General features: G+C 38.5%; 1 protein-coding gene across 1 annotated transcript; it reads left to right on the plus strand.

The window, feature by feature from the left end:
- The first annotated feature begins 808 nt into the window (after window positions 1-808).
- Window positions 809-7,474, plus strand: LOC129476443 (zinc finger X-linked protein ZXDB). The gene has a single exon (XM_055269425.2). It carries the CDS (start codon window positions 2,081-2,083, stop codon window positions 4,478-4,480), a length of 2,400 nt encoding a protein of 799 aa, XP_055125400.1. The 5' UTR covers window positions 809-2,080; the 3' UTR covers window positions 4,481-7,474.
- Window positions 7,475-16,184: the final 8,710 nt, after the last annotated feature.

Consider the following 16,184-nt stretch of genomic DNA (forward strand, 5'->3'; position numbering starts at 1 on the left):
TGGAGCAGTAGGGGCTTTCTGTGCTGCTGGTGGGATTGGCAGCTTGCCCAATCACTACAGAGAACAATTTGGCATCATCTAGTAAAGCTCAGGATATCCATACCCTATGGCCCTGTGATTCTATTCTTGGATATATACCCTAGAGAGATTTTTACACATGTGTCTCATGAGAAATATGCAAGAATGTTCATAATAATCACTGAAAAGTGGAAGCAATCCTAATGTCCATCTGCTGTAGAATGGAGTGGTATAATCATATCATAATCACTTTGCTATAAGCATATGCTGGAGTGACAGTCGATGGAGACAAAGGACGTAATTACAGCTGTTATGAACAACATGGATGAGTCTCTTAAGTATAATACAGAGTGAAAGAAACAAGTTATAAAAGGAAACTTGCCGTATGATTCCATTTATACAACTTCGTATCAACTCTATTGTTTAGGGATGCGTACAAAAGTGATAAAGCTATAAAGGAAAGCAGCAGTGAAATGATTACAAAGTCAGGGCAATGACTATATTCATATAGGAGAGTGTGGGTTGTGATTAGGAGGAGTACAGCGGCTGTATTCTGGAAGGCTGGCAGTGGTCTATTGCTTGACCTTGGTCCTGGTTACATAGGTGTCTGCTTTTGTAAAATAATCTAAACCATACAAATATGTTTTATGCACTCTTCTATACCTCAGATTTGAAAAATGCTTCCTTCAGAAAAAGTAATAGAAAGAAAAGTATGTGGAGTAGACATGTTGATGAGGTTCAAATAGTTATGGATGAATAACTTGATTTTCGAGAGACCAAGTGTCCACTGTCATTACACGAGGGCGAGAGAGCTGGGAGTATTTAAACAACAGGTTACACACACCCCCTCCCCACCACCAATCTAGTCATTAAGCTTTCTCATCTCAGATATTTCACCCTATATTTGTGTCAATTCCCAACTCGGTTGTGACAGACAAATTGGAGGATTGTCATCATCATTAATAAGATCATTAGGCACCACAGGCCCAGCAAGACTGGGCCACCACACTTAAATGTGAGCAGGTACACCAGGTTGATTGGACAAGATCATCTGTGACTTTTCCTTGGCAGAATCCATTGCAGTGACTCGGGATTTAACCTAAACACATTTAACTGAAACTCCTGCCCAGAGACCTCCATGTGCTGGAGAAGGCGGAGTAAACTGAGGAATGAATGCGCTCGTTGTGCTGTGAGAGCGGACATGAAATTTATCATTGGTACAACCGATGGTGGAAGGGCAAAGAGTTGGTTTAGGTTGTGCACTGTATAGGGAGAAGCCAGAAGAAGGTTGGGTTTTTTCCAGATTTCAGTGTAAATTGTTTCATCCTCCAGACTTTGAATTTCTAGGCTGAAGAGTGCTAACCTGTTTTGGCCGCATCTCTCACTCATTCTAATCTCTGTATCAGCAAGACAAAATTTGAACTATGCGGCAAATTGTACCGAAGACTTTGCTCAAGATAATTGTGAATATGGAAGTTGTCCCGCGGGGAGGTGGGAAGGGGAAGGACATTTTCAGCAGAAATGCCAGCACTATGGTGGTTTAATGCTGACACAGAGACAGTTTATTCTCTCAGGAATTGTCTTTCATCCATCAGTCCAGCCAGCCAGCCAGCCAGCAAATTTTAATACACAAAAAGTACGAAGCAACATATCTAACACCGGGAGGGGCTGGAGTGTGTTTATTTGGGTATATACAATGAGTCACGGATTAAAATTGCTTTCAGCGGATAGATACCTAGGTGTTCCACAGCATTACTGAACAAGCTGTCGTCATTTCCCCATTACCTCAGAAGACCTCCTTAACTACTTACTTACATTAACTGTAGAACGTATTTATACATACCAGGCTCTACCTCTGGGCTTTCTATTCTGTTCCAGAGACCCAGTACCAGAATATTTAAATCACTGTGGCGTTAAATACGTTTTAATATCTGATAGGGCCAGTTTCTGCGCATTGCACATTTTTTTTTCCCCTTTCAGGAACGTGTTCAGGCCCGCGGCAGGGGGCGGGATCGCGCCTCCTCCTCGGCTCTGGTTCCAGCCGAGCCTCTCGGACGCAGAGATGGAAATCCCAAAGCTGCTCCCGGCTCGCGGGACACTACAGGGCGGCGGCGGCGGCGGTATCCCCGCGGGTGGCGGCCGAGTCCACCGAGGCCCTGACCCGCCAGCTGGTCAGGTCTCCACGCGCCGCCTCCTGCTGCTCCGGGGCCCCCAAGATGGCGGGCCCGGGCGGCGGCGCGAGGAGGCTCGCACGGCATCACGGGGCCCTGGCCCAAGCCTGTTGGCGCCGAGGCCCAATCAACCTAGCGGCGGCGGCGGCGACGACTTCTTCCTGGTGCTGCTTGACCCGGTGGGTGGCGACGTGGAGACCGCGGGCTCCGGTCAGGCCGCAGGGCCTGTGTTGAGGGAGGAGGCCGAGGAGGGCCCGGGGCTCCAGGGAGGCGAGAGCGGCGCGAATCCCGCGGGGCCCACTGCGCAGGGCCCCCGCTGCCTGTCCGCGGTTCCCACTCCGGCTCCGATTTCCGCCCCCGGCCCCGCCGCGGCCTTCGCGGGCACAGTCACTATCCACAACCAGGACCTGCTGTTGCGCTTTGAGAACGGCGTCCTCACCCTGGCCACGCCCCCACCACACGCCTGGGAGCCAGGGGCCGCTGCTGCCCAGCAGCCCGGGTGTCTGATCGCCCCGCAAGCTGGGTTCCCGCATGCCGCGCAGCCAGGTGACTGCCCAGAGCTGCCGCCAGACCTCCTGCTAGCTGAGCCGGCCGAACCCGCGCCAGCTCCGGCGCCCGAGGAGGAGGCGGAGGGCCCGGCCGCCGCCCTGGGCCCCCGCGGACCGCTGGGCTCTGGCCCAGGCGTGGTGCTGTACCTGTGTCCCGAGGCGCAGTGCGGGCAAACCTTCGCCAAGAAGCACCAGCTGAAGGTGCACCTGCTGACGCACAGCAGCAGCCAGGGCCAGAGGCCCTTCAAATGCCCCCTGGGTGGCTGCGGCTGGACCTTCACCACCTCTTACAAGCTCAAGAGGCACCTGCAGTCGCACGACAAACTGCGGCCCTTTGGCTGCCCTGCGGAGGGCTGTGGCAAGAGCTTCACCACCGTGTACAACCTCAAGGCGCACATGAAGGGCCATGAGCAGGAGAACTCCTTCAAATGTGAGGTGTGCGAGGAGAGCTTCCCCACGCAGGCCAAACTCAGCGCCCACCAGCGCAGCCACTTCGAACCCGAGAGGCCTTACCAGTGCGCGTTTTCTGGCTGCAAGAAGACATTTATCACAGTGAGTGCTCTGTTTTCCCATAACCGCGCCCATTTCAGGGAACAGGAACTGTTCTCCTGCTCTTTTCCTGGCTGCAGTAAACAGTATGACAAGGCTTGTAGGCTGAAAATTCACCTGCGGAGTCACACCGGTGAGAGACCTTTCCTTTGTGACTTTGATGGCTGTGGTTGGAACTTCACTAGCATGTCCAAACTCTTAAGGCACAAAAGAAAGCACGATGATGACCGGAGGTTCATGTGCCCTGTGGAAGGCTGTGGGAAATCTTTCACGAGGGCCGAACATCTGAAAGGCCACAGCATAACCCACCTGGGCACAAAGCCTTTTGTGTGTCCTGTTGAAGGCTGCTGTGCCAGGTTCTCTGCTCGCAGTAGCCTCTACATTCACTCCAAGAAACACCTGCAGGATGTGGACACTTGGAAAAGCCGTTGCCCGATCTCCACTTGTAATAAACTCTTCACATCCAAGCACAGCATGAAGACTCACATGGTTAAAAGGCATAAGGTGGGCCAGGATCTCTTAGCTCAGCTAGAAGCAGCAAATTCTCTTACACCCAGCAGTGAACTTACCAGCCAGAGACAGAATGATCTCAGTGATGCAGAGATAGTGTCTCTCTTCTCTGATGTACCTGACAGTACTTCTGCTGCATTGCTGGACACAGCATTGGTGAACTCTGGAATCTTGACTATTGATGTGGCTTCCGTGAGCTCGACTCTGGCAGGGCACCTCCCTGCTAATAATAATTCTGTAGGGCAGGCTGTGGACCCTCCAGCCTTGATGGCCATCAGCGACCCTCCTCAAAGTCTGGATACCTCTCTCTTTTTCGGAACGGCAGCCACTGGTTTTCAGCAGAGCTCCTTAAATATGGATGAGGTCTCAAGTGTAAGTGTGGGGCCATTGGGATCTCTGGGCTCTTTGGCCATGAAAAACTCCAGTCCAGAGCCTCAGGCTTTGACACCCAGCAGTAAGCTGACAGTGGACACAGATGCTCTTACTCCTTCAAGCACCCTTTGTGAAAACAGTGTCTCAGAACTACTGACACCAAGCAAAGCGGAGTGGAACGTACATCCTGACTCTGACTTCTTTGGACAGGAGGGAGAAACTCAGTTTGGATTCCCCAATGCAGCAGGAAACCATGGCTCTCAGAAAGAAACAGATCTTATCACTGTGACTGGCAGCTCTTTTTTGGTATGAACCAACTCTATTCATTCCTCATCATGTGGCTTACTTTTATTACAGTCAATTTTGAGGATATTCTGGACTAAATATTTAAGTGCAGTCATTTCTTTTTGGTTTGCAAAAAGAGCACAGCCCTGGACTACAAGTTTGGAGATTTAAATTCTGATCTTGAGTTTGGAACTGACAAGTTGTGTGACCCTGAGCAAGTCAGTTAACCTGAGCCTTAATTTCCTTATTTATAAAGTGAGGTGGTTTGAATAGATTGCTTTTAAGGTCTTTCTGCTCTGTGATTCCTTGATATACATTTCTTTCCTTGAAAAATATGAGGACGTTCTTCAGTGATGTGGCATGTGTTTTTTTTTTTTTAACTGCCCTCCCACCCCGACATGTTCTTTTTTTGGCAAACATACATAACGTTACATCGTATTATGATGAATATCCATGTACTTTTCACTCAACTTCAGCAATTATGAATCCATGAACAATCTTTTTTAACTTAACCTCACTCACTCCCCATGTTCTAGTATTATTTTGTAACAAATAGCAGACATCTGATCATTTTATCCATAAATATTCTTTATATATCTCTGAAAGCTATGGGCTGATATGGAAAAAAATGATAATTCCATTATCACAAGTGATATTTACAGTAATTCTTTAATATCAGTAAATATCCAGTGAGGGTTCAAACTTCCAATTGCCTCATAAATGCTACTTGTTTTATTATTTTTAATTAGTAGAATCCCGTAAATCTCCTAAGTGTCTTCTTAATCCGTATGTTTCCCCTTCATCTTTCTTTTTTTCCTTGCGATTTTGTTTATGAAATGAGGTTGTTTCACATGTAGCATTTGCCACAATTTAAGTTTTGCTAATTACATCCCTATGGTAATGTTTGCTTTCCTCTATCCTGTTTCTTTAATTTGCTAGTTATGTCTAGAGACTTGATGAGATTGAAACAAGGCTTTTGGCATGAATGTTTCATAGGTTATGTTGTGTTCATTTAGTAGGTGGCGCATAATCTGTGGTTTTCTCTCTTTTTGTGGTATTAGCAGCTGCTGCAGATAAATGCATTAATTCATGATGCTTCTGATACGATGAGTCATCTTTGTAGAGTTACTAATCATTAGCAAAGGAGGAAATGCTGTGTAATAGAAATATTATTCAATGACAAAATATTTTCTTAAATAGTCATAGAACTAACAAGAAAAAATAGATAGCAAAAAAATGTGTTGGCTGTTCTCACTGTTTATCTTCCTAACTTCTTTTGGTGATGGAAGGCAGTTTTGTGGAAATTGCCAGCCAGGACTTTGACATGAAACAGACCCAGGGCTAAATTTTGGCTCTGTGGTGTTGGATAAGTGGCCTTGAATAAACTAGTTATTAAGCTTCAGTTTTCTAGCTTTTAACTGATTATAGCAATGCACACACATACCTGACACACTTAAATTTTCTTCTCTTCCTGTTTCTTATGTTAAGGAAAGATACTGTGTGTTTTGGCATATTTTGGTGAATTTGTACCATTTTTATCCTCTCAGTCCTTCCTTTTATAAGACAATAATTGGAGTATTTTAATCTTATTCATGTGCAGATAAAAGAGCTTTATGAAGTTTAGGGTGAAGTAGGCAAGGGAATCTGTTTATTCCCTCTTCCCTCTACTGAATAATTTTCCCTCTAAGAATTGCTGTGGGTAATACCAGGAGTGGAGACATTGCCCACATGCATAACAGCGTATCTCTCCATTCGATCAATTTGTCACCATCTTTGCTCTGTTTTGAAAGTCAGGCTTCTCTGTGACTGTGAAGCCTGCTGTTCCCTGAAAATCTGATAATGGAGCAGTGGAGGTTTCTTTCTTTCTGTGCTCTGTAGATCTCATTGTTTGCACTTGTAATTTCCCAGAGTTGAAAGGAAAGATTGAACTGGAATATTGTGTAAACTATCTGTCTTACATTAGTGTAGCATTTTGCAATTTGGGGAACATCTTCACAACTTGTGTCTCGTTGTTCAGAACAACCCTGTGAGTAGTTTTGTCAATGTCTGTGTTACATTTCATGTAATTTAGCCAACTCCCATTCCAACTAGGCTTTGGCTAAATCCGACAATTTTATATATAGCTTAAAACAAAGAATATACATTCTTTTCACCCCTCCCAGTCTACCTATCCAGCCTTCATGATTCATTCTTGTGTCAAGGTTAGTTGCTGTTTTCCATTTGAATTGGTTTCTTTTATGGTCAGTTTACTTTCTTCCCTCTCCCCTCCTTTTCCTGCACATTCCCGTCCTTGCCATGTCCTCTTTTATAATGGATATATCTTTTTCCTGCCATTATCCCTCAGACATTCTCCTCATGGCACATTTTCTTCAAATGCTAACATTTACTGAGTGTACATTGGAATTCTGTGCATACAGGAAGAAGTTATTTTCTGAGCTTAGATAATACTATGTGTATATGTGATTAAAATGATGAAGATTATTTTCTATACCCTTCAAATTAGAAGTGGATTTCTGTTTCATTACTTCCATTTTAAAAGTTTTTGCCAGAGAGTTTTGCTAATACTCTCTTATTTGCTCTAGTGTACTAGTCCAGTAGTGTTTGCATGTGGATGTCTGTGGATGACAGTTATTGTAGCACTTTGGCAGTGCACTAAAATTTTGCCACTATGAAATGTTTCTGTATTGTGTGTGTGTGTATGTGTGTTCAAATACGCACACAGCCACACCCACATATATATTAAAAGTGGTTGTATTCATTTAGTGAAAAACAAAAAGTAGATGTACTTTTGTAAATCAGATAAATGCTTGGAATTTGATTGTGTCTACCCAATCAACAGTTTTCCCTCTTTGCTCTGGAAATATTTGTACTCATATAGCATATTTCAAAAATGTTGTCATTCATTAAGACCTCTTAAATAGACCACTATTTTTTGTGTCTGGCAGATGAGTATGTCAAGGATTGAGATGAACACATAAGTCTTGGAAATTAAATAAATTTACAAACATAAATAGAATGTAATGCTGTGACTTCATTTTTTAAATTCTTTAAACCAACTTTCTCCCAATAAAAAATTGTAAACTATATCTTTTCCTACTTACTCCTGGAATTTTCAAAGGACAAATGTTACGTTCTCAAAGGGAACAGCTTTTATTTGTCCATGGGCTCACAAAGTTTCACTGAACAAATTTGTTCAAATGATTTCTCTTTTAACATCATTTTCTAGCAAAATCATGGAGAACAGCTTTACGCTTTCAAGGTAATAGGTATAATTCTGTTGGTGGTGACAAGCTGCACTTAACTAGTCTGAAAAAAGTTGCCATCACTCCTTTTAAATAATGGTACTTGTTTTAATTTCATCCTGTTTCCTTTCTGCTTCTCCTCAGGCATTGACTTATTAAAACTTCTTGTCAATTGAAAACACAGTAACATAATGGCTTAAAAAGAATTATGTTTCTAGGGGCTCCATCATTGATCATGTTGGTCATAAGCTAAAAATACACTGACATTTGTATTTTTTACCAATTAGTATAATTAATACAACAAAATGCTTGAGTAGTAGTTGAGAAACATGGATAGACTATGAAGTTTGTCTCTGTGACCTACATTGTTCATGTATATATCCAGGAAACATATAAGAAAGCAATTTGTAAGCTGGAGATTATACTGTATATATTCCAAATTAACAAATATTTACTGAGCATCATTGTGAAGATTACACCATAACATACTGAGGGGTCTGTGAGAGGAGTACTATATGACTCTGACCTTTACAGAGATCGCCGTTGATGGGAGGAGATAGAAAAATAATATATTAAACTATTGAAGAACAAAAATGGAAAAATGTTTACTTTGGCACCAAAATGAAAATGTTAAGAGGTTAAAAAAAAAAGTAAGAATAATGAGACATTTATTCTGGACACAGAGAAGAGCCAGCAAATATGTTTTAATAGAGGAGTCAGATAATGAAAATTATGTTTTAGAAAAGTTAATGTCATGGAAGTGTACAATGTGGATTAGATGGGAAAGACCGGAATAGGAAAATCAGTGAGAAAGCTTTTGCAGCAATCAAGGTGTGATATGAAGGATGAAGCCAGGACTAGGATAGTGTCAGTGGAAATCAAAAGGAAGAAAGAGGTATTGGAAATATTTTCAAATATTTCCAGTATTTGAAGACAGATTTCAAATATTAGATAATTTCAAATATCTTTTCAAATACTGAAGAGAAGAGGGAATATTACTTATTAGTAGCTCATTGGCAGGGGAATGGAAGAAAGGAGGGAGGGAGGGAGAGAGAGAGAGAGAGAGAGAGAGATCATCATAGAAACCAAGAATGGTAACTCAGGTTTCCTTGGGGACTATAATAATCATATTTTTACTAACACAATGAGGGAAGTAAGGAAGAGTTCTTTCTGAGAATCTGTGTATAAAGATGGTGTATTTAGTTAAACAATAATTGTTAAAGCATTGTTATCCTGCATGAGGATACATTATAATGTGGATACATTGTGGTTTATCCACTTTCTAGAAGACAGCAAAAGGCTACCTTTTTTTTTTTTTTTTCTTTTTTTGGCAGGGGGTTCCCTTAGGCATTCTCAGAACTACCTACACAGTTATGATCCTCTTACCTCCTTTTGAATTACAAGAGACCTCCCCAGCTTGTCTTGAATGATCCAGATCTGCATTGGCCAATATGGCAGCTACTAGTCATATGTGCCTATTCAGCACTTGAAATGTGTCTAGTGCAACCGAGGAACTGAATTCTTAATTTAATTTAAATTTAAGTTTTAAAACTGAAGCAGTATAAACATTTTTCTGTTAGACACAACTCTATTGTTTTGGCAGGACTAAATTTCACTTTAGCCATTGAAAATTTAGTATCCAAATTGAGATGTGCTATGAATGTAAAATATAAACCTTAATACAAAAAGTTTTCAGAAGCTTAATACAAAAAATTTAAATATCTGATTAGTATTTTAATATTGATTACATGTTGAATAATGTTTTCAATAGATTCGGTCAAAGAAAATATTCAAATTAATTTTATCAGTTTCTTCTTACTTTTTAAATGTGGCTACTAAAAAAATCTGAAATAAAGGCAGGACACAGTGGTTCATGCCTGTAATCCCAACACATTAGGAGGCCAAGGTGGAAGGATCACTGTGACCAGGAATTTGAGGCTTCAGTGAGCTATGATCCCACCGCTGCACTCCAGCCTGGGTGACAGAGTGAGACCCTATCTCTTTAAAAAAGAAGAAAAGTAAAGAACATTTAAAATTAAACATATGGCTCTTTTAAAAAATAAAATTACATATAAGATCTCATTATATTTCTATTGGACAATGCCAATCTGGACATTACATCACTTCCTGAGACTATTCTGTATGAAAATGAGCTATGCCTTCTGTGCTGTATACTAACTGATTAGGGTATAATAGTCTATGTATTATAAAGGACTGCACCATAATTTCAGGAATTCAGTATTTTGTCATGAATTTCAGCAGTTCACTATGAAAGTAGAAGTGAGTTTTACCTGCATCTGTCTCAGTTGGAGCTGGGAAGAGTAAGATGGTGAAAAATCCAATATTCCCACGTCTGTGTGAGATTGCCTCATTGAGGCATCTTACTCATAATCTCTTCTGTCACTAAAGAGAATCATGAGCCAAGTGATAGCGTGAGAACCCCTACAACAGTCTTTCCATTTTGTAGTTTCCCTGTCCACTAAAAGAGAGAACTCTAGAAGGAATGGAACAAAAATAAAGGGTAAAACATTAAAGGACTGTAAATAACTCTCCAGGAATTACACTGTATTTGATGGTGAATTTGATAGGAGTCCCACATTGTAACCTAGGATAATTTCTCCTTCTTGTTAATTACTGACATTTAAAGACATACGGAACTCTTTTAACTTTTCATTTTTCTAAAGACAATATCCTAATTCGGTATTTTAAAACAAAGCACTCAGAGATACCTAGCAGCACCAACAATTTCTGAATCCCTTAAGACCATCCATTCTGTTTGTTTACTAAGCTATCAATCAGCACTTATGTATTGAGTACCTAATATATGAGGTATTGTGAATTATTACACCTAAAGTATGACTCATTAATCCATTCCAAATTTTTTTGAGTATCAATTATGTAACAGGTATTGTCTTTATGTTTAAAGATAGGATCTATGTGGGAAACTATTAAAACCGGTGTATAACAGAGCTTTAAGAGGTACATTATAGATTTATCAGAATAAGAAGTACCATTTTCTGTAAGTGAGCATAAATTTTGATGATGGGAAACCAATATACACAATCTCATGAAATACTGTATTTCATCAGAAACTAAAATTTTGTTTAAAGTATAAATATTGCAACAAAAGTATTCTAAGCTAAAACTTTGACAGGTTTCTGAGAAGTAGATTTGATAAACTATAGCAAAATAGGAAAATCAGTTATGAAATAGACTTTGTTTTTTATTTATTTTTAGATTGCAACTTTTGGCTTGATGAATCTTATACCTATAAGTGATCCTGGGGATTGTGTACTTATCTCCCTCATTTTATGAATGAGGAAAGGTATTAAGCCTACACTTTGTGTGTAAATTTCTTTTCTTCTTTATTATAAGACATTATTGCAAAATATAATTCTGTGGAAAAATAATAACATTATTTTGAAGATAAATGTATTATATTGACACACTAGGTGGAAGGAATGAACTAGTAATTAATTTCATGTAACATTTGGGACTGAAAGTTAGTGTTAAATATGGAGGAACCTAAAAGTTCACCAGTGCTCAGGGGTGGGGGTTCTGGTAAACAAGTAAGTGTTTTGATTTCTGGTAAAAAATAGTAGCTTAACATTTTTGAAAATTAGGGAAAATTCTGTTTCAAAATAGCAAAATAAAGCTTTCTTTAATGCTAAGAATTTTTTAATCTTCAAGATGTAAAACACTCACAAAGGGTAAAAAACAAACATTTTCCTTATAGCATAATAGCAAAAGAAAGTGACTTATTTTAAACAAGACTAACCTCTCTCTTCTGTTTACAGTACAGCATAGAAGCTAACTTCAGAATTTTCTCTCTTCAAATGACAGAAGGAAACAGTCCACTTGTCTGCTTAGAAATTTTCCAGAACAGAGAACCCTAGTGGAAATACCATTGAAAGAGCAGCAGCAGTTCATCCCAAGCTAGTTTCAACTTTAGTGCTGCCTTAGTGAGTCCTTTCCTGTCCAAAGTGCTAACATTAGCTAGTTAACACCAACTACAGTCAACTTTTAGTACTTGGTATGTGTAAGAAAATTTAGCATTTTCTCCTTCAATTCACATATGATTGTGGGCTTCCTGATGCTAAATATTAATTATCTCATTATAATTTTAACAATAATTTAATCAGTTGGCATGTCTTATGATAATAATTACACTTTAATATTTTATCTTCATTTAAAAATTGTTTTGACTAAATAAAATTTTGCTTGAGATAGGGGTACATTTTTCTACACTATTTGAATATGTCTCAATCATCTCTGTATTTTGGAAGCAATACAATTTAGAGCTCTGTTAACATTTATTTAGATAAATGTTTAGAATTATAGCCTTAGAATGTTGGCTACTTTGAAAATGGAGAAAGGCAAGCATCCCCCACGTTCATAGATCAGTGATTAAGTCCCTGGAAAAAATTTGGGGAGTGAAACATTAAGTAGGTCTTAGAGTTAAGATCAAATTCATAAGAAAAAAGCTATTTGATTCTGTTGTTTAAACTTATTCATTTATATTTATCAAGTTTGCTGCTGAGTATAATCTTATATAAACTTATAGAAGCCTATTTTTAAAACTCTGTTAAAGTATTATGTCATTAATTGATACTTTAAAAAATAGGCTAACTGATATTATATTTTATTTTTACAAAGGGCATCTGATAGCATTTAGACTTTGAAATTTGAATACAAAATATATACAGTCCTTAAATATAACATTTCATAATATTTGTAAGGTGGTTCTGACTATGATTCATAATAGATTCTTTTGCAACAACAACAAAAATATTTTACAAAGGTAAAATGTTACGTGCATCCACAGCCAATATTACATTTACTTTCCACTCGCCTATTCATAATAAGACAATAGTAAAAGGCATTGAGAATTCTTCTCAAAGATAGAAAACAGGATATACCGTGGCTAAAAAATATAAGAAGGATTTTACAATAGAGCCACATACTTTTTACTTTCTCGAAAGCCTTTGATCAACAGCATCTGGAAACAAAGATGAGAGGCACATATTCAATATTCTCCAGTATTTTCCAATTATACTGAGCAATATAAAGACATGAAATAAACATTATTGCAATATTTAATGATTGTCTAATACCAACTACATGAAGAATCATCCAGGGTACATAATACCCAGTGAAGAGAGAAATTTCCTTAATTGACATCCTGCATATGAAATGTCAAAAGTGGTCAAATTAAATGTTATTTTATTTGACACTGAGAGTAGATGGTGCTTTCCACAAAGAAATACTCTTTAAAGTATTTTAAAGATTCAGATAATGAAAATTGTTAATTCACTCTCTTAAAATTTCTGCCTGTCCTCTTTATTGTTGTTATTATTATTATTTGTTGGGAAAGGCAGTCTCATGTCTGCAGTTTTTGGTTCCCACTTAGCCACATATTTATGGACCTCTAAGGATCACTGATATTGGGCTTTTTTTCATATGTTTTTTGGCCACATGTATGTCTCCTTTTGAGAAGTGTCTGTTTATGTCCTTTGCCCAGTTTTTAATGGGTTCATTTTTTTTCATGTAAATTTGCTTAAGTTCCTTGTAGACTCAGGATATTAGACCTTTATCAGATGGATAGATTGCAAAAATTTTCTCCCATTCTGTACGTTGTCTGTTCATTCCGATGATAGTTTTCCTTTTCTGATGATAATTTCTTTTGCTGTGCTCATTAGTTTAACTAGATCCCAATTGTCAATTTTTGCTTTTGGTGCTATTGCTTTTGGTGATTTTGTCATGAAATATTTGGCTGTACTTACATCCTGAATGGTAATGCCTAGATTTTGTTCTAGGGTTTTTATAGTTTTATGTTTTACATTTAAGTATTTAATCCATCTTGAGTTAATTTTTGCATAACGTGTAAGGACGGTTCCAGATTCAATTTTCTGCATATGGCTAGCCAGTTCTCTCCATTTATTAAATAGTGAATTTTTCCCCATTGCTTGTTTTTGTCAGGTTTGTTGAAGATCAGATGGTTGTATATGTGTGGTCTTATTTATAAGATCTCCATTTTGTTCCATTAGTGTATGTGCCTTTTTTTCTTTGTACCAGTACTATGCTGTTTTGGTTACTGTAGCCTAGTAGTATAGTTTGAGGTCAGGTAGCGTGATGCCTCCAGCTTTGTTCTTTTTGCTTGGGATTGTCCTGGGTATATGAGTCCTTTTTTGGTTCTGTATGAATTTTAAATTAGTTTTTTCTAATTCTGTGAAGAATGTCAATGGTAGCTTGGTGGGAATAGCATTGAATCTATAAATTACTTTGGGCAGTATGGCCATTTTCACAATATTGATTCTTCCTATCAATGAGCATGGAATGTTTTTCCATTTGGTTATTTCCTCTCTTATTTCCTTGAGCAATGGTTTGTAGTTCTCCTGGAAGAGGTCCTTCACTTTCCTTGTTAGCTATATTCCTATATATTTTATTCTTTTTGTGGCAATTGTGAATGGCAGTTCATTCATGATTTGGCTCTCTGCTTGTCTGTTGGTGTATAGGAATACTTGTGATTTCTGCACATTGATTTTGTATACTGAAACTTTACTTAAGTTGCTGATCAGCATATGAAACTTTTTGGATGAGTTGTTGAGGTTTTCTAGATATAGGCTCCTGTCATCTGCAAACAAAGACAATTTCACTTCCTCTTTTCCTATCTGAATACCTTTTATTTCCTTCTCTTGCCTGATTGCCCTGCCTAGAACTTCCAATGCTATGTTGAATAAGTGTGATGAGAGTGGGCATCCTTGTCTTTTGCCAGTTTTCAAGGGAAAATGCTTTCAGCTTTTGCCCATTCAGTATGATATTGGCTGTGGGTTTGTCATAAATATTTCTTATTATTTTGAGTTATGTTCTTTCAATACCTAGTTTATTGAGTGTTTTTAACATGAAGGGATGTTGAATTTTATTGAAGAACTTTTCTGCATCTATTGAGATAATCATATGGTTATTTTCTTTAGTTATGTTTATGTGATAAATTACATTAATTGATTTGCCTATGTTGTACCAGCCTTGCATCCCAGGGATGAAGCTGACTTTATCATGGTGGATAAACCTTTTGATGTGCTGCTGGATTCAGTTTGTCAGTATTTTATTGAGAAGTTTTGCATCAGTGTTCGTCAGGGATATTGGCCTGAAGGTTTTTTTTTTGTTGTTGTATCTCTGCCAGGTTTGGGTATCAGGATGATGCTGGCCTCATAAAATGAGTTAGGGAGGAGTCCCTCCTTTTTGATTTTTTGGAATAGTTTCAGAAGAAATGGTAACAGCTTCTCTTTGTACCTCTGCTAGAATTCAACCGTAAATCCTTCTGGATCTGGCTGTTTTTCTTGTTTTGTTTTGTTTTTTGTTTGTTTTTATTCATAGGCTATTTATTACTATCTCAGTTTCAGAACTCATTATTGGTCTATTCAGGGATTTACCTTCTTCCTGGTTCAGTCTTCAAAGGGTGTATGTGTCCAAGAATTTATCCATTTCTTTTACATTTTCTAGTTTATTTGCACAGAGGCGTTTATAGTATTCTCTGATGGTTGTTTGTATTTCTGTGGAGTCACTGGTGATATCCCCCTTATCATTTCTGATTGTGTTTATTTGAATCTTCTCTCTTTTTTTCTTTATTAATCTCGCTAGTTGTCTATTTTATTGATTTTTTGAAAAAAAAAAAAAAAAGACACCTCCTGGATTTGTTGATTTTTTAAAGACTTTTTGTGTCTCTGTCTCCTTCCGTTCCACTTGAGCTTGGTTATTTCTTGTCTTCTGCTAGCTTTATGGTGTGTTTGCTTGTGGTTCTCTAGTTCTTTTAGTTGTAATGTTAGGGTGTCAGTTTGAGATCTTTCTTGCTTTTTGATGTGGGTATTTAGTGCTATAAATTTCTCTCTTAACAGTGCTTTAGCTGAGTCCCAGAGATTCTGGTATGTTGCATCTTTGTTCTCATTCGTTTCAAAGAATTTCTTGATTTCTGCCTTAATTTCATTCTTTACCCAGAAGTCATTCAGGACTAGGTTGTTCAATTTCCATGTAGTTGTGTGGTTTTGAATGAGTTTCTTAATCTTGAATTCTAATTTGATTGCCCTGTGGTTTGGGAGACTTTTTGTTATGATTTCATTTCTTTTGCATTTGCTGAGGAGTGTTTTACTTCCAATTATGTGATCATTTTTGGAGTAAGTGCCCTCTGGCACTGAGAAAAATGTATATTCTGTTGTTTTTGGGTGGAGAGTTCTGTAGAGATTTAACAGGTCCACTTGATCTAGAGCTGAGTTCAAGTCCTAAATATCTTTGTCAATTTTCTGTCTCAATGATCTAATATTGACAGTGGGGTATTAAAATCTCCCACTCTTATTGTGTGGGAGTCTAAGTCTCTTTATATGCCTTTAAGAACTTGTTTTATGAATCTTGGTGCTCCTGTATTGAGTGCATATATATGTAGGATAGTTAGCTCTTCTTGTTGAATTGAACCCTTTACCACTGTGTAATGCCCT

This window comes from Symphalangus syndactylus, chromosome X (genome assembly GCF_028878055.3).
Source record: "Symphalangus syndactylus isolate Jambi chromosome X, NHGRI_mSymSyn1-v2.1_pri, whole genome shotgun sequence".
Taxonomy (NCBI): Eukaryota; Metazoa; Chordata; class Mammalia; order Primates; family Hylobatidae; genus Symphalangus; species Symphalangus syndactylus.

What these genes read in the sequence shown, in the direction of transcription:
- LOC129476443 (XM_055269425.2), top strand. Translation starts at nt 2,081, where the DNA reads ATGGAAATCCCAAAGCTGCTCCCGGCTCGCGGGACACTACAGGGCGGC.